The 20384-nt window shown below is 36.3% G+C and overlaps 3 protein-coding genes across 18 annotated transcripts in view; 2 read left to right on the plus strand and 1 right to left on the minus strand.

The window, feature by feature from the left end:
• Positions 1-1759, minus strand: part of LOC117984234 (phospholipase A1) — a 44449-nt gene extending 42690 nt beyond the window's left edge. For 2 of the 7 annotated variants that reach the window (XM_069500226.1, XM_034970858.2), the window contains exon 1: positions 1624-1647. The gene's annotated coding sequence lies outside the window, so the exon portion shown is untranslated. Of the gene's footprint in view, positions 1-1623 lie in introns of all 7 variants that reach the window. The other 5 variants (XM_069500222.1, XM_069500221.1, XM_069500225.1 and 2 more) reach the window with 5 other exon arrangements.
• Positions 1381-11625, plus strand: LOC117984225 (sodium/hydrogen exchanger 9B2-like). 6 transcript variants are annotated; one of them, XM_069500197.1, is made up of 13 exons: positions 1381-2184; positions 2801-2854; positions 3011-3034; positions 4109-4142; positions 4923-5065; positions 5572-5803; positions 6216-6385; positions 7077-7291; positions 7566-7737; positions 8096-8250; positions 9300-9464; positions 10449-10632; positions 10861-11625. In XM_069500197.1, exons 2-13 carry the CDS (start codon positions 2830-2832, stop codon positions 10917-10919), a joined length of 1578 nt encoding a protein of 525 aa, XP_069356298.1. In that variant the 5' UTR covers positions 1381-2184; positions 2801-2829; the 3' UTR covers positions 10920-11625. The 6 variants fall into 6 exon arrangements, with proteins under 6 accessions (XP_069356298.1, XP_069356299.1, XP_069356297.1 ...); XM_069500198.1 differs by having other exon boundaries at positions 1381-1592; XM_069500196.1 differs by having other exon boundaries at positions 1381-1587.
• A 489-nt stretch (positions 11626-12114) lies between these two features.
• On the plus strand, positions 12115-20383 carry fy (fuzzy planar cell polarity protein-like protein). Of its 5 annotated transcripts, none has more exons than XM_069500201.1 (8): positions 12115-12807; positions 13129-13250; positions 13930-14197; positions 16169-16366; positions 17208-17407; positions 17946-18121; positions 19032-19200; positions 19888-20383. In XM_069500201.1, exons 1-8 carry the CDS (start codon positions 12469-12471, stop codon positions 19943-19945), a joined length of 1530 nt encoding a protein of 509 aa, XP_069356302.1. In that variant the 5' UTR covers positions 12115-12468; the 3' UTR covers positions 19946-20383. The 5 variants fall into 5 exon arrangements, with proteins under 5 accessions (XP_069356302.1, XP_069356306.1, XP_069356304.1 ...); XM_069500205.1 differs by having other exon boundaries at positions 12116-12904; XM_034970854.2 differs by having other exon boundaries at positions 12121-12807; positions 19032-19158.
• Position 20384: the final 1 nt, after the last annotated feature.

The raw sequence follows: 20384 nt of genomic DNA on the forward strand, positions 1-20384 counted from the left end.
TCCTCAAACTCCGTACAGTTTTCATGCGTCCAAAGCATACAAATATTACATTGCAGCCAGTCTTCGACGAGTTGGGTCTTGTGATAATTTTCTCCACAGCCTCTACAGTTATCTTCTTCGTTGTCTTCATTCTCACTTTCAGAAGTATCACAAAGGGAGAAGGGAACTTCTTCACAGCTACTTTCTGATATCCTCCTTTGCGTTTGCTTTGCGTTTTCTAACAATAGGCCATCTATCCCGATTGTCCGGGAGAGATGGCCATATGAATTAAAAAAAGAAACACGCAACTATGATTTATAATTTATAGGTTAAAATGTGTGGAAACTTAATTACTTTACAATAACTGTGCTAAAACATGCAAATATTGTAAAATCTTTTTGCCACCACGTATTATGATGACCCCTTGCCTTATATGAAATGTTTAATCAAACAAAAAAGTGGAATTTACTTACATTTTCATGTACTTTTTTGACAAAAACTCACGGACACCTGTCGCCGGTCGCGAAAGGAAGCGTACTAAACTGATATTAGTGCCATTTACTGTCTAATTGTCGATTTTTTATGTATTGGCCATCTCTCCCGTACGGCCATCTCCCCCGGAATTACCCTATATATTTATATATATATTATATTTATAGCTACATTGCGACTCCCCGTCTTACAGTTCTATAAGTTCTTAAGTATGGGTTGCCTGGAAGAGATCACTTTAGTGATAAGGTCGCCCTTTGTTTTTTAAGTGTATCCTGTATTCTTACTCTCTGTAAATCTATTAACAATAAAGTTATTTTAAATTAAATTAAATTAAAAATGGCAAGGCAAATGGCTATTGGCATTGTACCTATTGTGTAGCGGTATAATAATATTTATTTATTTATTTATTTTTATTTTTCATGTACCCAAATTGTAGTTACAAAGTAATAATAAATTAAGTTACATTGGAAATGTTTATCTCTAAACAGAGATTAATAATAAGGTGTTGGAATGGCGACCTCGCACCGGAGACGCAGCGTTGGAACACCCCCCACTAGTTGGACGGACGACATCAGAGACCAGCAAGCCAGCAAAGATATTTAATATTAGCCAGGACTCGACCTTCTAATTCAAAAAGCTTTACCTACCTACCTAGTTTTACCTACCTACCTAGTTGTACCTACCTTTATACTGTGAGCTCAGAATACTGATTGTTCTGTATTCTGAGACTGGACTATATTTTAGTAAGTAGGTACCTAAGTATTATGATACCTACGCATAATAATATTATGGTAGGTATATTGTATAACATTCTAAGTAACTAAGTACCTATATAACTGTAACATCGTTTAAAACATAATAACAATAACAAATATGCGCCACCTTGTGTGAGACTGAATAAAATAAATAACATTAGGTAATTGACCACTTGACACGATCTTCTAAAGGCAGCGCTCTTAGCTCTAAGTGTTTTTTTTTTGTTAAAGGTCGATAAATTCCCGAAGTCATACTATTTTTTCATTAGGGATTGTTTAGTGATCTTGTGATAAATTATAATATTATTACGTGGATTACTGTGCGTCAAGATCACGAAATATATTTTTTAGGTTATATTCGGTAAGGTAATACATTCTAATACTTATAGATAATTACTTAATTTTAAAATATATAATACAATAATGTGAATTCCACTTTGATATCTTTTAATGTTATTAATTTTTAAGTCCACAGTTTACATTAATTTGACAGTTGACAATCGTAATGGAATCACAAGTCATAGAGATAGTCACAAGTTCACTGAATGTTGCCAGAACTCAGAAGTATTATAAATTATTATTATTTGAAAATTACAACGATTCTTGATTGAGTCTATTTAAATGCTAAGAAAGAACGAATGTAAATTAAAGTAAAAATAAAATTATAAAATAAGTACCGACTTAGATACGGACCTGTCTGCATTTTTAATTAATCATTTTAATTTGTCGCATACATAAATACCGTTCCTATTCATTAATTAACCATAATATTATTATATTTTATACCTATGTAGTTCCGAAAATATTGTGATGCTTTGCTATCAGCTGCTGTAACCTATATTCTTATTCCTACCTACATACATTAAAATTATACATGAAAAGGAAACCGAAATAAGCACGTAATAAAGCTGAATAGTATTCAGAGACAACCAAAGATATCAATAAAATATTTTCAAAGGTAACTAGGTACCTACATAAGTATTACGTACAATAACGTGACGATTATTATTTGTTTATCTACTCTTTGCAGTACGAGATAAAATATAATATTTTAAAGATCACAATGCTCCGCAGGTAATCGTACCTACAGTGCTACTCGTCTACAAAATGAAAAGAAACTGAAAATTCATATGACAGTTAATTTCATTAAGGAATAATTTCCAGTATAAGTCCCGCAAATTGCTATTGCGCTGGAACCATCTCTCATTAACATCGATATAACCTTATTTTGACGTCAGCCAAAATAAAAATATACCATCAGCTCGAAACTTCAGTGTAGTGCTGACGTCACTAAAATGGCGGCCACGCGCATTAGTAATTTGCAGGACTTATATAAACACAGTCTTGTTGACTTTTGACTTCCTAGTCCCTTAAATGTTTTCAAGGTCTGCGTTATCTCTACATACTTAACATACTATATAACTATAAACTATACTATATTATAACATTATAACATACTAAATAACTACTTATATACCTAGATATCGCATATTATATATTGTTTGTTGTAAACATGGATTAGATATATTACCATACCTACTCTATTTTCATTCATATTGATGTACAAACTTCAGGAAACGAATATGAGGATAAGAACCTAATCATGCAGTCAAATTCTCATTCAACAGGTAAATTTTATATCCCTACCTATTTAAACATAAAGCTGTGTTTATGCTTTTTTATCTATACCTATTTGAAATTTTATACAGATATGTGAGTAGATACTCACACTTGTGTCTTCTAATTTACCATCATATTGTATATACGCATTGTTTTGTTTGTAGATGTTCGTGTGTACACGTTTGTAGGTAAATAAGATTTAAATCAAACTAACATAAAACCTAATATAATTATAATGTATACTAATCCGTACTAATCATTGAGCAACAAAACATAGAAGTATTCCGTACCGCGTACGCTGTATTGTATGGAAACGAAACTTGGTGGGCAGTGCATCATTGTACTTCTACCATACGTCTTCAATTTAATCGAAGCCCCGTAACGCCTTCTAAGCTTTGTCGTTCACGGATGCTAATATTATAATCCTGGATACTAATAATAGCAATATGAAATCTGTCTGTCTGTCTGTTACCTTTTCACGGCCCACCCATGTGACCGATTTCGACAAAATTTGGTACAGGATTAACTTACTTTTTATCTCGGAAAATCATTGGATTAAAAAAACAAATCCGCGCAGGAATTATAGATCTACCTTTTTAGTTCTTGCTATACTATAAAAATTGTCTTCGCATGGATATAACTAGATAATAATATTTTGTAATAAGGCACATCTAAAAAACCTAAGTCAAGTCAGGTAAGTTATTTACTTACGCATTAACAAAAAAAATAAGCTAATATTTTTAGCAGGTTTATCAGTAGGTAGGTACTGTCCAGTCACCTAGATAATTAGGGCTCCATTAGATGGACTGCATAGGTACTTGCAGTTGATATTAGGTAGGTACCATTATACGGACGAGCTGCACGCTTGAAGCCGATATTATAGTTCTACGGAGCCCTTAATTTTTGGGGTGCCGTACCTGAAGATGGGACTGTATTACTAAGCCTCCGTGGTCCGTCCGTCCATCCGTCTGTCTGTCAGCGCCATGATAGGTAGAGAGTTGACATTTTCACAAGATGTGTATTTCTATTACCGTTATAACAATAAATAATGAAAATTACAAAATGGCCGCCATGAAAAAAAAAGTGATTATGGTACGGTAGGTAGGTACTCTTTGTGTGTCAGTCCGACTTGCACTTGACCGATTTCTTAAATGTTAATAGGTACTTAATATTGAATTAAAATATTTTTGGTGCATCGGTAGGTACTTCTAATTAGTGATCATACTTTATTAAAAACATTCTAAAATCAAAATATTTTACAGATGAACGTAATCACAGCAAAAACGGATCTCGTTCGTAAGTAAAAAGCACATTTTTTTAACAAACTAGCTTATGCTCGCGACTTCGTTAGCGTGGACTACACACGTTTCGAACCCCTATTTTACACCCTTAGGGCTTTAATTTTCAAAAATCCTTTCTTAGCGAATGTCTACGTCATAATAGCTATCTGCATGTCTTTTAGCCCGATCCGTCCAGTGGTTTGAGCTGTGCGTTGATAGATCAGTCAGTTAGCTTTTCCTTTTGTATAATAAGTATGTGTATCATCATCATCATCATCATCATAATCAACACATCACCAGCCCACTACTGCGCACAGGTTAATCAAATTGATTAAACTCAACATGAACTCCGAAAAGTTAGAGGTGCGTCCCGGGGATCGAAACTCTGACTTCCCGACTAGGAGTTGCACGTCTTGGGCTGACACTAATACTACACTAACACTACCTTAATAGGAATAATGTGGCTGATTCCGTTGTACACAATCTCTAAACTAAACTAAAATGGCACTTCTAAATCTATTGCTATCCCTTTCATAACGTTGCTTGCGGAAAAGGATAGCACTAGATTTAGACCTGTTAATTTAGTTTAGTTTAGAGATTGTGTACAAGAGAATTGGCCCCAAATATCTACTTATTTCATTCTATAAAATTATAGAGCCTAGTAATGACACGACGCGTTTCTTCGAACTGCTCATGTGTGATCAAGCTCCTTTACTAATAATTATTGAATTATTTTTTTGTTTCATTCCTTTATAAAAATAAGTTATTATACTTACTAATAGGTATCTATTTCTAGATGGTGGTACCAAATTTGTTTGCGATGCCATGAAGCTGATCGAACACCATCACGAGAACCGGCATGGTGGGGGAAAGTTTTTCCTTTTCCATTATTTCCAACATTCAGACAGTCTGCTCAACAGCTTTGTATCATAATTTTTTGTAAGTTTACTTTCATCTACTAGGTACCTACCTATATCGATCTGATTACTTACGCTTGTATTTTTTATCTAGACTAGCTTATGCTCGCGACTTCGTCCGCGTGGACTACACAAATTTCAAACCCTTATTTCATCCCCTTAGGGATTGAATTTTCAAAAACCCTTTTTTTGCGGATGCCTATGTCATGATAGCTATCTGCATGCCAAATTTCAGCCCGATCCGTCCAGTAGTTTGAGCTGTGCGTTGATAGATCAGTCAGTCAGTCAGTCACCTTTTCCTTTTATATATTTAGATATCTAGGATTAACCGACATACCAGCGGGTGGTCGCGGGCATCATCTGTTAATTAGTAGAGAAATACCTTGTATTTCGGAGATGGGCTACCTACTTTTTATTCCGGAAAATCAAAGAGTTCCGATCGGATTTTAATAAGACAAAACTTACGCGGACGAACTTGCGGGTATAAGTACTTATGTCATGAGTCATGATCTGTTGATTCTGTTACAGTTCTTCTCACATGGGGCATATTGTATGCTGAATTAGGAGAACCCCTAAGTTTGAATGGAGAACTTTTGAGTATGACAATTCTAGTCATCGCTGCGTACTTAATCGGCTGGATCTGGCTGAAAATTACTACTTTACCAGCTTTAATAGGCATGTTACTTACTGGTATACTATTCCAAAATTTACATTTGGTGCATATGACAGATACATATCGAAAACTGAACCAAGATCTAAGGTAAAGTATTATTGGTATATTATGTCTATAACTATCTACATAGATAATAATCGTAGAGTAGCCCACAAGAAATATTGTACATCGGCCTTTAGAAAGACATTTCAGATTTGTAGAGCGTTGTCTCTGTCACTCATACAGCTATGTGACGTTTTGTCGCTCTCAACGATAGCTAAAGTGCGACAAGCAAGGCTCTCTTGGCACTTTTTCAAACAAGAACAAAGGAACACACTTGACGGAAACGTTAGTTCCGATTTTCGCCACGCGCCTAGATAGCCTTGTCGCATTGTAAGGCAACGCTCTATGAAACTGTTACCTACCTATTTCTTTCTAAAAGACGATGCACAATATTTCTTGCCGGCTACTGTACGACTGTATTATGATCATTTATAGTAACCTAACACTATTTTTCCAGGAAAATAGCTCTAGTAATTATATTAACGAGAGCTGGATTAGGTCTTAATGCAGAAGTCCTGAAAAAACACTACGTTGCTGTATTACAACTCGGATTGCTTCCGTGGTTGGTTGAATGTATAGCTATCAGTGTTACATCGCATTATTTGCTGCATCTACCATGGATTTGGGGTAAGGTTCAGTGAGGAACTTTCAAGGATATGTTCTTTAAAATCCTCAAAGATTGTTCATGCCATTCCAAGGGGATAGGAAAAGGATGCTACTTTTTATCCCGAAAAATTAAAGAGTGCCGCATTAGTTCAGGGTAGCTGAAAATCAGCGCTGTATGTTCTTGTGCATCCAGGCATACAGCATAATGCTGAGCTGGGAGCCTATTTCGGGTTGTGCCATACATGACAGTTTGTACCGGCGATAGTTATAAGTCTTATATCTATCTTATATCTATCTTAGTTATAAGATGTGATGTGTAGCACAGTTTGGAAAATAAACATCTTTTCTTTCTTTCTTTTATTGGATTTTTAAGCACTTAAATCCAAGCCAACGAAATCTCGGGCATTGTTTAGTAGGTACCTATAGTAATAAAGAAGCCCAGTATCAAAACTGGGGTTTTAAAAAGAAGTGTTATTTTCCGCACCGTTTCAGGTTTCTAAAAACTATGACTTTTCTTGGAAGGCACACATCATTGAAAAGGCATAAACAGCGCGTTCTATGAGGCTTTTAAAAACTCGCCCTGGAAAGTTCCTTGTTAAAGCTCAAGAGGATTAGATACTATAACCTTTCTAAGTACTTTCGTCGATAAAAAGGCCAAAACCATTCGCTGCTTGAAAATAATATTTAAGTGAGTAAAAATTTTCTTTTTCAGGATTTCTTTTGGGTTCTATGATCGCATCAGTTTCACCTGCAGTGGTAGTCCCGTGTTTATTCAGACTAAGGGATGAAGGTTATGGGGTCTCTAAGGGAATACCAACATTATTGTTAGCTGCAGCTGCCATAGATGATTCGGTCAGCGTGGCCGTATTTGCCATTATCCTTAACGCGATGTTTTCAACCGGCTCTGTCACCTTTAATATAATAAAGGTATGCATATAATATAGCTTTGTTATTATTATGATCACATTGTGATTGAGGAGTTGGCGAACAAAACGATGTAATTGCACGAAATAAAAAACAGGAGAAGAATAAACAGAATGAAGGAACTTTACTGATTGCACCGTTTTCATCGAAATCACGAACTTTGGACTCAACTTTAGCATAGAACCTACCTAAAAGTGCGGGTTAAAAAAAAAGGATTTTGCTCAAAAGTGTGATTTTTCTTAAAGTTTCTTTCAACAATAGTAAATTCACGTTTCAGGGTCCTCTGTCAATCGTTGCTGGAGTAGTTCTTGGTTCACTGTGGGGTGCATTTGCGTCATTTATACCCGAAAGAGGAGATACTTACGCTGTTCCACTCAGATTTTTAATTCTATTTTTGGGGGGTCTATTTTCGCTATTTATTTCCAATCTAATCGGATGGAGTGGTGCAGGTAAATACTTTGTAAAATAATTAAAATATATTTGTAGGGTTCCGTACCCGAAGAGCGCCAACGGAGCCATATTACTAACCCTCCGCTGCAATCAACCTCAACCACAACACAGCTCGCCCAACCCACCGGTGACGCTGTGTAACGGGCTGTGGGTAGAGGGCTAAAATTTTCACAGAACGTGTATTTGTATTGCCGCTATAACAACAAATTAAATAATATAAAAACAAAGATGGCGAATTTCAAAATGGCGAATCGTAAACAATGGTACGGAACCATTTGTGTGCGAGTCAGAATCGTATTTGACCGGTTTTATTTCACAATGATAGTGTAATGAATACTTAATAGCTGTTATTTTTAGGTCCTTTGGCGATAGTATCATCTGGTTTTATTGCTGCCTTTTACTGGGAGAAAGAAGGATGGCCTATCAACAAAAATCCCGTCAGCAATATTTTCAGGATTCTCTGGATATTCTTCGAACCAATTCTATTTGCCTTTACCGGTGCCCAAATCACGGTAAATAATATACTTAAATACCTTCTTATTCCTTAGAGTTTCGCCTCAATCTACCTACATACCTACTTAAGACATGTGACATGAGCAGACGTAGTCCTGACTGACTGACTGATCTATCAACACACAGGTTAAGTACTTGACATTCGACAAATACTAATACAAAAAATACTTTTACAAAGTAGACATTCACGAAGAAAGGATTTTTAAAATTCCACTCCCAAAGCGGTTATATAGGAGTGAAAGTGCACATATACCTAAAAGTCCGTTATTTTCAAATTAGGTAGGTAGGTACTTGTTTCCATGAAAGTTAGGGCTTTCGATCTAAAATAAAGAAGATAGGTGGATTCTAAAATAAGGAAGATAAGTACCTATACTTACGAAATTCCAACCCCTCATCGATTTCCAAAAATTCCAATCGAGCGAAGTTGACGCGGGTCGCAATGCGTGGGGCGATTCGCTAGGTCAATTCGCTATTCAACGCTGAATGATAGCCACCGAGCCCATTTGACATTTATTTTTAATCCATTAGACTCTAATGTATTAAAAATATCTCTCATGATTAGAGGTTTTCTACGACAAAATAAATTATTTTAGTATCGTTCAATGAAGCAATAGAACCAGCCAATGTCGAAATATGAGCATAACTCGCTGGTATGTGCAGCAGGGGATGTTACGGATATTCGCATCCGCGTCTGCATCCGCATCAATTAATGCAGAGCTTTTACGGATGCTGATTCATATTTGCAACGAGTAAAGACTTGCAAAAAAGTAGGCGGGGTCAGAGTGGCGCGTGGCTTGTGATATAATTGCGTTTGTTAGTTGATATCTTCGTTCGCTAATGACCAATCATTAGTGTACAATGGTAACCAACAGGGGTGGTACGGATATTTGCATCCGCATCCGCAAATGCGGAACATTCACATTAATTCAGACATCCGCATCTCCATCCGCATATAATATAGCATCCGCAATAATCCTGATCTGTACCTACAGTACCTACTGTAATTAATAATACTTAGCTACTTAGTAATTTTTTAATCTCTTTACAGCTTAGTACATTAGATCCTCAAGTAATATCAATGGGAGCAATATGCCTCGTTTCATGCCTGCTGTTACGTGTCATTGTAACATTTTTAGTGAGCTTTGGATGTGGTCTCAATACTAAGGAGAAACTCTTTATTGGCCTCACTTGGTTGGCAAAAGCTACTGTTCAGGTATGTATAAAAAACAAATTACTTACTCCATCTCTCATCATTAATTTTTTTTATGTAATATAGTGGGGTGGGGCTTAATTGATGCAACTCAGCTGTACCTACTTGGAGTAGATAGGTAGACTACCTATCTACTCCAAGTAGGTACAGCTGAGTATCCTAGGTACTCCAGATTTTTGACGAGTTAGACAAAGTACCTACAATAGAGTGGGTAATCGTTACTAGACTGGTAGCACCTGCTTTCACTCTCCGGTTTTCGATTTCCGGTTCATTGAATCCATTGAATCCAATTATATTTCAAAATTTAAATTCTGACTTTTTAAAACAAATACAAATCAACAAATTAAGAAAGTTTACAATCGCCGTCGTGATTTCAACCGATAGACATCCACAGCTGCAATAATTAGTCTTTTGCATGGATTTCCATAAAACATGGTCTTGCCCAGTATTCGCTTAGGTAGGTACCTATATCATGTCCAGTAGTTCAAAGCACGAATCTACTCGTTTGAGATCGTCCAGTCCAAGCATCACGTATGGGGAGAGGGAAAGGGAGGGGGGGGGGGGTGTCTCCCAACGATTCCATTCTTCTAGCTATCCTAGCTAGTAGGAGACTAGGTAGTAGGGATGTGTCCCGTCCACAACCATTTATGTTGTTGTAATTGTATGCTTCGTAGACATCCTTGCTGCAACTATGCGTACCTATAGTTCTTAGTCAATAGTGAGTTGACCCTTATCCCCAGTACCTACTGTTATAGACTTTGAGCTTATCCAAGGCTAAGATCTTTATGTAGGTACCTACCTACTTGTAGGTAACTATATAGGTACCTAGGTACCTATCTACTCCTATCACAGATGATTGTGATCGTCAAACTACAGAGCTGTAAAAATTTTGGTTCAGGCGAGTTAATTATTCTTCTACGGATTATAATTTTGCCTCGTTTTATAATTTTTAATCTCGAAGAATCATCCGAGTATTGATATTTTTAGGCAGCCTTGGGGCCAGCAGCATTAGATTTAGTTAATAACGGACAGACGGCCGGTGGGTCTAAAGAAGAAGAAGAAGCATACGCGAAAGCTATTCTCGCTGTGAGTGTTCTTAGCGTGGTGATATCAGCACCCCTGGGAGCAATCCTTATCGCTATCACAGGACCTCGGCTGCTTACGCGTGATTGTAAGTCTCTTTTTCAGAACTACCCAACCTACATTCATTTTCTGTCATACCCCTTCAAAGTTAGCCTACTTCCATCGTAGACTGAATCATCAAAAATACCAGCGGGTGAGATCGCAGTCAAAGCTTGTGATATTATTATATAAAATAAGTAACTACATAGTTACTTGTTGCCTTATTCTCAATTATTTTGCTTTTACATAATATTATTTATTTTCTGGTTCTTTGCAGCAACCAAAGGTGTGGCGGATGATACTCAGAATGTAACAGAAAACAATACTGCATTATAATGAGATGAGGTCTAAGGGAATATTTTATAAATATAATTTATGAACATTTAACAAAGATAATATTATATTTTATTTACAACAGTAAAACCGGGTAACCTACTTAGTTCAAAAAGTATGTGATAGATCGACCAAAAAAAGTTGAAATTAAATGAGGGCGCCACTTTGTTTTGGTAACACCTACACCATATGCTGCAACAAAAACAACACCTATTGATATTTGATATTTTTAGGGTTGCGTATCTCAAAAGAAAAAAAAAACGCGTCTGTCTGTCCGTCTGTCGTGTCTGTCAAGAAAACCTATTGGGTACCTACTATATTATTAAAAACACTGGAGAAGCCTGTATCGTAATAATAGTAGAGTAATATTTTTACTTCTCATGCTTGTAAAGTTCTAGTTGATGAAACTTGTTTCATCAACAAGTTTCGTCAACAAGTTGCGGCAACAAGTTTCGTCAACCAGTTTCTGCAACAAGTTTCGTTAAAAGTTTCATCAACAAGTTTCGTTAAAAAGTTTCATCAACAAGTTTCCGCAATAGGTTTCAGCAAAAAGTTTACTCAACAAGTTTATTTAGCAAATTTTATCAACCTAATTTTGTCAACAAGTTTCCGCAACAAGTTTCGTTGCAAGTTTCGTCAAAAAGTTTCGGCAACAAGTTTCGTCAACAAGTTTTGTCAGCAAGTTTTCGCATAAATATATTTTTTTACATTTTGTTTTTATTGATCACAGAATATTTAGTTAGTACATTAAAATACACAGCCCGCCATCCATACTAATATTATAAATGCGAAAATGTGTCTGTCTGTCTGTCTGTCTGGTAGCTTTTCACGGCCCAACAGTTTAACCGATTTTGATGAAATTTGGTTCAGAGTTAGCTTACATCCCGGGGAAGGACTTAGGCTACTTTTTATCCCGGAAAATTAAAGAGTTCCCACGGGATTTTTAAAAACCTAAATCCACGCGGACGAAGTCGCGGGCATCATCTAGTCCTCTATAAAATATGTATATCCTTGGTATATCCAAAATATTGAATTTAAACTCTAAACGGTTGCACTTTAACCACTATGTAAATCGCATTTCTAAAGTTACCCAATTTCAGTGCATGACTCACATAGTTGAGTCTTGTTGATTAGGTACCTACCAATCTTTGGCATGACTATGGTGTTGATGGTGTTGTGTAGGTGCTGTCCTGCTGTCATGATCTGAGGTTCAGTGTTTTCACTTTTAGGGATTTCGCCTCGCTGGTAGGGTGAAATGACTATTAGTAGTTACAGCTAAGAGCTTTAGTTCGGTACAGCTAAGAGCTTTTATGTCGACAGGGATTTTTAGAGTAATATCAAACACCATATTGTTTATACCCACCCTATGTATACTTTAGGTACTATCTTTGTTACTTTGTATTTTCATTTATTTATCACAAAAGTTAGTCTTAAAATTGATTGAAAAAAACAGAATGAATAAATAAGTTTAATATTATTTTAGGTCGAATTCGTACAAAAACTAGGGTAATATCAAAATCGTAAGTAGAAACACTGCTATGATTTGACATCTATGATCTCTAGTCTATGTTTTATAGTCTTTGATCTATGTATATGGTATAAAGTAGGTACCTACATCATCTTAGAGTGTGTTAGAGTCAAAGAATTTGTATGGTTAGAGCAGGTACCTACCTATATCATTATGGCTAAGGCTAAAGTGCTTGGTGCTAAACTGGTCTGTGATGTTATTGGTCTGTGGCTAAAGTTTACAAACAAACGGCGATATCTTATATCACTAATAAATAATTTAATTACTTGTTTAATTAAAATCAAAATGTCTATCATAGTTATAGCAATAGGATCGGAAAGTGGTGTGCCAATATTTTCCAAGAAAGTGGGCTATAATGAAAATGTAAGAATACCTACCTAAAAATAATAACAAAACTTTTCAGTTATGAATATAAACTGTACAAGGCTTTTATGATTGCAAGGAATTATCTACGGAACATGTACGTAATTATTTAAAAAAAAATGTACCTACCTACTACCTACCTACTATGTAGAAAAATAAAGTAGGTACCTAAATAAGTTCCAGTCTAAATGTAGATGATAAGCTTATTTTTATCTTGACTATCGACTAATCTTGATTATAGAAATCTAAGTCAGTGAAATGTTTATGTATCTATCTATAAACTTTAGTAACAATTAGATTAATAACATTTTTCCAACTTAGATTCAGTTTTCAACAATAGCATCGCTACATGGGATTAACATGTTCACAAAATGTCACAACTTGCAAATGATCAATACACTAGTTGATAATGGAACTATACTGTGGAAAGAATATTGCAAAAGGTAATTATGTAAGTTCACTAGTACAGTAAAATAGAACTTACTAGCTGACCCATTCTTAATTTTGGTTTAAACACATTTTAGATATCATCACTGGCCTACTACTGAGAATGAGTTTCCTCTCAAAATGACAAGGGTTTATGTGCCTACCATGCTGGCCAAGTGCAGATTGGCAGACTTCATACCCTTCTCACTCGGGGAGAAAACTTCTGCTCAGTAGTGGACCAGCGATTAGTTGATGACGATGACATGGGACACCTGTTGAACACATTATAGGGATCTCTCAGGCATACAAGTTTGCTCATGATGTTTTCCTTCACCATTAAAGCAAGTATATTATAACTACTTAACTTAAAAATTAGAGTGTATATGGAGAATCTAGTCAAGTATCCAGGCCACTTGGCCACCACTACTATACTAACCACTAGGCTAAGACTGTTTCACTAGTATGCTTCACATAATACTATAAAGCACTAGCTGATTTTTTAAATTCCCATGGGAACTCTTTGATTTTCCGAGATAAAAAGTAGCTTATGTCACTCTAACGGTCTTTAAAGAAATCACGTTAACCCGTGACCACCAAACCAATAAACCTACAAACCAACAAATAGACTTTCACATTTATAATATGGGTAGTCATGTTTCTAGCTTTTAGAAAATAAATAATTTTTCATGTCCATAGTGTGACATTGATTGGAATAGCTACTGGAGGACTTGAATGTGATTTGGAACTCCTACTATCCTGTATTCACGACGTCATGGTATTCTGCATTGGCAAGAAAGAGTTGGAAAACTTGAAGAACTTAGATCAAATAAAGAGGGACCTGAGACAGTGTTATCCTATATTGGATTATCTACTGGAGTCTTTAGATCCTAATTCTGTGCCTCGATCGACTATAGTGTTGGATTTTATTCAGAGCCTATTGTGTCCTCAGGCACAGCAATTGCAGGTACGCTATTTTTAATATAAGTCCCGCAAATTGCTATTGCGCAGGAATCTTGTCTCATTAAAATAGAAATGACGTTATTTTGACGTCATTTGACGTATATTTAAGTAAAAATATACCATCAGCTCGAAACTTCAGTCTAGTGCTGACGTCACTAAAATGGCGGCCACGCGCATTAGCAATTAGCGGGACTAATAATATCACACTAAATACAAAATGTGTGCAGACCATTATGTGCTCTGAGGCACTTCACTATTCCAGTCTGCTACTGACAATTTCTAGATCCCTGTTGTATTTAAAACCTCACAATTAAATTTCTGTGATGCATTTTGTAGCAATATATTATGGCCTTAAAGCCAGCACGTGCCAGACCTTTCTTATTTTATAAAAGCTCGAAGTTTCTCTGCGTATTGTCCCCAAAACTGGGAGGAACGTTTCTTCCGATGTTTGTTTGAATCATGGTGGCTTTGGGAGATAAGAGGTAATAAAAGTGTAAAAAATGAGCCGAGTTTGTTCTGGGCTCTTCTCAGACCAGTGCCCTGTTTATCAAACATTACAAGTCTACAAGCTCACAAGTTACAAGTTACAAGAACTTTTTTACAAACTCTTGTAAATTATGTTTATCAAATAATTTCACAAGACTTGTAGGATTTTACAAGACTTGTAGAACTTGTATTTTTAATTTATGACACTTTATTATTGCTAAATTGCAAAATAATTTTTCTACCGTAATAAATGTCGATTAAATAGAAATTGCGGTACCATAACTAGTCAATTTATTTAATTTTGTGTTTAAATAACCTATTTGTAAAACCTATTGCTTCTTATTTTATTTACCTACCTACTTTTATTTATTCTATTTCGGTACACCAACAGGAAGTACCTACACAAAAAGTTTAAATTAAAAATAATACATTCTTTTTCATGAATTAAGGACTTAAAATTTGGAAAAATAGATAGACTTTAAAAAATTTCGCTATTCGAATTACACCGCAAAAAATGGCGAAATCTGATTCGAAAGTTACAATTATTCTTCAATTAAGTAATTTGTGACAAAAATGATATTTTATTTGGCGCATTTACTGATAAATTATCTAAAGACCAAAAAATAGCAGAGTGGAAAGAGATACTATTGCTATGTCAGTCGCTTGGACTTGTATCTGCCGAAAAAGATTATGCCAGCATACTCGTATGTATATGAGACACGTTTTGGTCAAATTTAAAAAGAGCAACATTGATAAGTTTAATAAAATTACACCTTTGAATTATTTTATAGTTATTTTACCTATTTACTACTAGGTACTAGATAATTTAATTATTCTTTTATACAATATCATACTTGCATACAACTTGTAAAATAAATTAAGAGTCAACGGAGGCTCTCCAACTTTTTCGTTACAAGTTACAAGCTACAAGCTACAAAGGCATTTTTGATGAACAAAACCACAAATACAAATGTGAAAAACACTTGTATTACAAGTGATATTACTTGTAGCTTGTAGTTTACAAGTGTAGGTTTGATAAACGCATTCTTGTAAAAATGCACAAATTTACAAGAGAAACGCTTGTAATACAAGACTTGTAACGTTTGATAAACAGGGCACTGGGCGCGATTACAACCCTCGTAGCTTTGATTTTAAGCTTGCGAAATAATTATCACCACTATTATCTTATAAATCAAACAACTGGCGAAAAGAGTAATTTATTACCTACCTATTTTGAATAAATCATTTGACTTTGACTTTAAAATCTTAGGTCAAAGTATAAAGTAATAAAGACAATATAAAAAATAAGACTTTTTACTTTGACATAAGATTTTTATACCTTTATTACCTGTTATCTCCTAAAGCCACCATGGTCCAAAACAAACGTTCCTCCTAGTGTTGGGGACAATACGCAGAGCAGAGAAACTCTCAGCTTTTATAAAATAAGGAAGGTCTGGCACGCGCTCTCTCTATTAATTCTTGTCAACAGCAAGTGTTAGACAACTACGCACAAAGTGTGACGGGTAGGTGGGCCTGCCTAACTATACATGGACATTTGGTAGCGACAAGCTCAGACTTCTGTGAGCTGGATCCGAGGGAGGCGAGGTTACTGCTGCTACTGGCGGCAGCTCAGGATGGCGCTCCGTTGAGGGATACTCTAGTATATTTGCCGCAAATGAGCCCTAATGTAAGTCATCATTATCATCGTCATGATCAACCCATCGCCGGCTCACTACAGAACAGTCTCCTCTCAAAGTGAGAATGCTTTTGGCCATAGTCTACCACGCTGACCAAGTGCGGATTGGCAGACTTCACACAGTTTTGAGAACATTATGGAGAACTCTCAGGCATGCAGGTCTCCTCACGATGTTTTCCTTCACCATTAAAGCAAGTGATATACAAACTTAAAAACTCCAAAAAATTAGCGGTTCGTGCCCGGGATCGAACCCCTGACCTCAGAATAGGAGCCGGACGTCAGAACCACTAGGATATCACAGCTAATATAAGTATTAAGTCCTAGTTATTTGTTATGCATATGCAAGGCTGTAATGTTATTTGGCGCGAGTGCTTGTATTGAATACTGAGTAAGCGAAGGAATCTAAGATTCAAAAATAAAATCCTGAGCGTAGCGAGGAGGAATTCAAAGGTACGAGACGCAAATAACCTCGTTTCGCTACAGGTGTCGCCGGATCGCCACCTCCCGCTTCGCTCCCCTTCGCTTCGGATTCATAAGCTTGATCCATTCAGGATTTCCTTTGTGAGCTTCTAGCTTCACCCTTTAAAAAAACTCTAAGGGGGTAAGACAGATAAGACTGTGTAGACTGTGGAGTTAGGAACAGCTCGGACTTCTACCATTAAGACTTGGTAAATCTTAGGTTTTATCAGAAAAATGTTTGGATTTACCATGGTTTGAACTTTTACAGTAGCACTTTTATAAGTCCTCCTCCCACTAACAAGACTATAGCACTTACCACTGCGCCAGGGAGGTCGTCAAGTGGTAGTTACTGTACAGCTACCTATATTTTCAGGTGGCGTTCAGAGCAGTAACATGCAAGTTGCTAGCAGACGTGTACGTGTTAGTGATCTGCGGAGCGACGCCGGCGCTGTCGCAGATAGACGAGATAGTGCTGCAGTGCTGGGAGGGCTATGCACAGGTTATAAAGGAGGCCAAGCTTGTGTACCCCAGGAATTTCCCCTTGAGCGTTACTTTTGATACGGCTTTGTTAGGGTAAGAGATGTGTTATCACTTTAATTTTAATTTCAACTAGCTTATGCCCGCGACTTCGTCCGCGTGAACTACTCGAATTTCAAACCCCTCCTTTACCCCTTAGGGTTGTTTTTAAAAATCCTTCCTTAGTGGATGTCTACGTCATAATAGCTATCTGCATGCCAAATTTCAGCCCGATCCGTCCAGTAGTTTGTGCTGTGCGTTGATAGATCAGTCAGTCAGTCAGATAGTCGGCTTTTTCTTTTAGGTATATATTTAGACTAGCGGATACCCTGCGTGTACTACTACGCCAAAAAAACGAAAAAACAACTAAAACCATCTTCTCATTATTGCCTTTCTAATTTTTTATAATTTAAATTTCTTTCTAAAACCGCTTTGGGGCACACCGGTTGGATGGTTTCAGAAACACCAGATAAGCTTTATCTAACGGAAAACTTTGACATTTTTACAGATTCCCAATACAAAAATTGTCGTAACGTCAAATTTATTCATTAGATAAAGTTTATCTGGAGGTTATGAAACAGGCCCTATTTTCCAGATTACTAGTAATAAACGTGAGCAAGCGTCGTTGCGTGTTTTCGCGTCACCTTCACGCCACTCAGAAGAGCAGAGGCATGTCGGGAGTTCACAGGATCGACATCCTCAGGACCTTCTACATCACCACCGCTAAAGACTTGGCGCCGGAACTGAAAATTACCGAAGGGGAAGAAAAAGGTAAGTAATGGTACTGATTATGAGCACAACTTAATTTTACAGTATTCGCATTCTCTTCTTACTAGTGTAATATGAAAAGGACAGACACAGTTTGACAGTTTAAACTTTAATTTAGAGCTGTCAAACCTCGTGACTTCAGCTGCCAGTCGCGAGCCTATTGTTTAAATTTGTAGCGTGCACTAAAATTTAGTCTTTAAATGTAAAATTCATGTTCCGTCCTTTTTTAGCAATATTAAAAAAAGAGATGCAGATACTCTGAATTTAACAACAGAATCGGCGCCAATGTATACTAATATCACTACACATAATATTATAAATTCGAAAGTGTGTTGGTTTGACCTTCAATCACGTCGCAGTGGAGCAACGGGTAGACGTGATTTTTTTGCATGGGTATAGTTTAAGACCTGGAGAGTGACATAGGCTTTTTATCCCGGAAAATCAAAAAGTTCCCACGGGATTTTAAAAAACCTAAATCCACGCGTACAAAGTCGCGGGCATCAGCTAGTACAATATTATAAATGTGAAAGTGTGTCTGTCTGTCTGCTAGCTTTTCACGGCCCATCCGTTTAACTAATTTTGATGTAAGGTACAGAGATAGCATGCATCCATGCTTGCAGGAAAGGACATAGGCTACTTTTTGTCCCAGAAAATCAAAGAATTCCTACAGTATTCTCAAAATACCTTAATTCATCACCATGGGGTATCATCTAGGTACAGAAATAGCTTGAGATGGATGTAGAGTATAGACTATATTATTTTTATCCCGGAAAACCTTAAAATCTAAATCCACGCAGGTGCAGGCGTGGGCATCATCTAGTTACAATAAAAATTCCTGTACACATGCCAGCTAATGTCTTAGAACTAAAGTCAAATAAGTTTTTCGCCTTTCTTCTAAAATGTTTTTATGCAGACAGTATGGACGGCGCAGTGAGTGAAACCTACTGGTGCTCGGAGTACCACAAGTGCCACGCGCAGAGAGCCGGCACTCTGCTGTGCTGTGCGTTGTACGCGCCTACCGTATCTACACATACTATGAGGTATTTTTACATTATAGAAACCTTTCGAAATTTCATTATTAGGTAAATATCGAGGTCTATTTTAAGATTTCGACTTTTTTTTAAAAACACTGTCGATTTACACTTTTATAAAACTGTAGACCTAATCTCCACAATACAACGCACTTTCTAAAGAGAAAAAAAATCTCGCGCGGTCGGCAGAATGCGCCCTCTTTTCAAGTAATATATACACAGATATGTCCAGATTTGCAACTAGCGTGGCCCCCTCAGTCCCTCTCGCTCAAGCAGATTTTCTTACTTGTGAAATGTCATTCCTTCTACACTTCACGTTGTTTGTCAAATACTCACGTACAAATACATTTTGACAAACAAAAAAGTGGTCACGGTGATAAGGACAAAGCATAATCATTTTGTCACGTTCTAACAAGAGCTTAAATGCATTTAGCTATCTCGCTCTAACAGTAAGTGTCACAATAGGGCTACTTCTAACAGTCCTTATTCTGAGAATATATACCTACTAAACAGTAGTAAAAATAGAGAAAGAAGTTTTTAATATCGCTTCGACTAGATATCTTGTCACTGAATTGAGCCTAATTTTAAGAGTAGCTATGTACCATTTTTCTGCACATTTATCAAGCTTATTTCACACTACGGAATATAAATTATATTATAGTCCGGTCAATATTGATATAATTTATATCCCATAGTGTGCAATGAGCTTAACACTCAAAATCTATATTTTCGCTGCAGATTATTGACCAGTCAAATACTCCAGGACTTGTCAACAAACAAGGAGATTTATTGGTAAAGACGAAAAACTGATTTGGAATACTTTACGTAAATCGAAGGCAGAGAGGATAAAAGTGTTCTCTAAAGTATGGGAGATGCAATATTTCCTTCAAAAATAAGCGAAAGAAATAAATGGAACAAGTGAAAACTAAATTGGCATGACTCTGGAGTTTCATCTTTTTATCTATTGAAGAATGCAGAAATGGACTATAAGAGCTAGCGCGCACCACGGTAAATTTCTATATAGTCGGAACTACATAGAAGCTTGCGCACTGCGGAATTAATTCCGCACCGGATTTTAATAGATTTAAATTAAAAATTTACAAATTTTATAACGCACCGCAATTCGCCACACTGCAGTGCGCGCTATCTCTTATATGATTTAAATAAACATTATAATAATATGATCAAATTAAAATCCGTCCAAAATATTGTTATTTTGTAAATAAAATATAATA

This window comes from Maniola hyperantus, chromosome 8 (genome assembly GCF_902806685.2).
Source record: "Maniola hyperantus chromosome 8, iAphHyp1.2, whole genome shotgun sequence".
NCBI classification, from domain to species: Eukaryota; Metazoa; Arthropoda; class Insecta; order Lepidoptera; family Nymphalidae; genus Maniola; species Maniola hyperantus.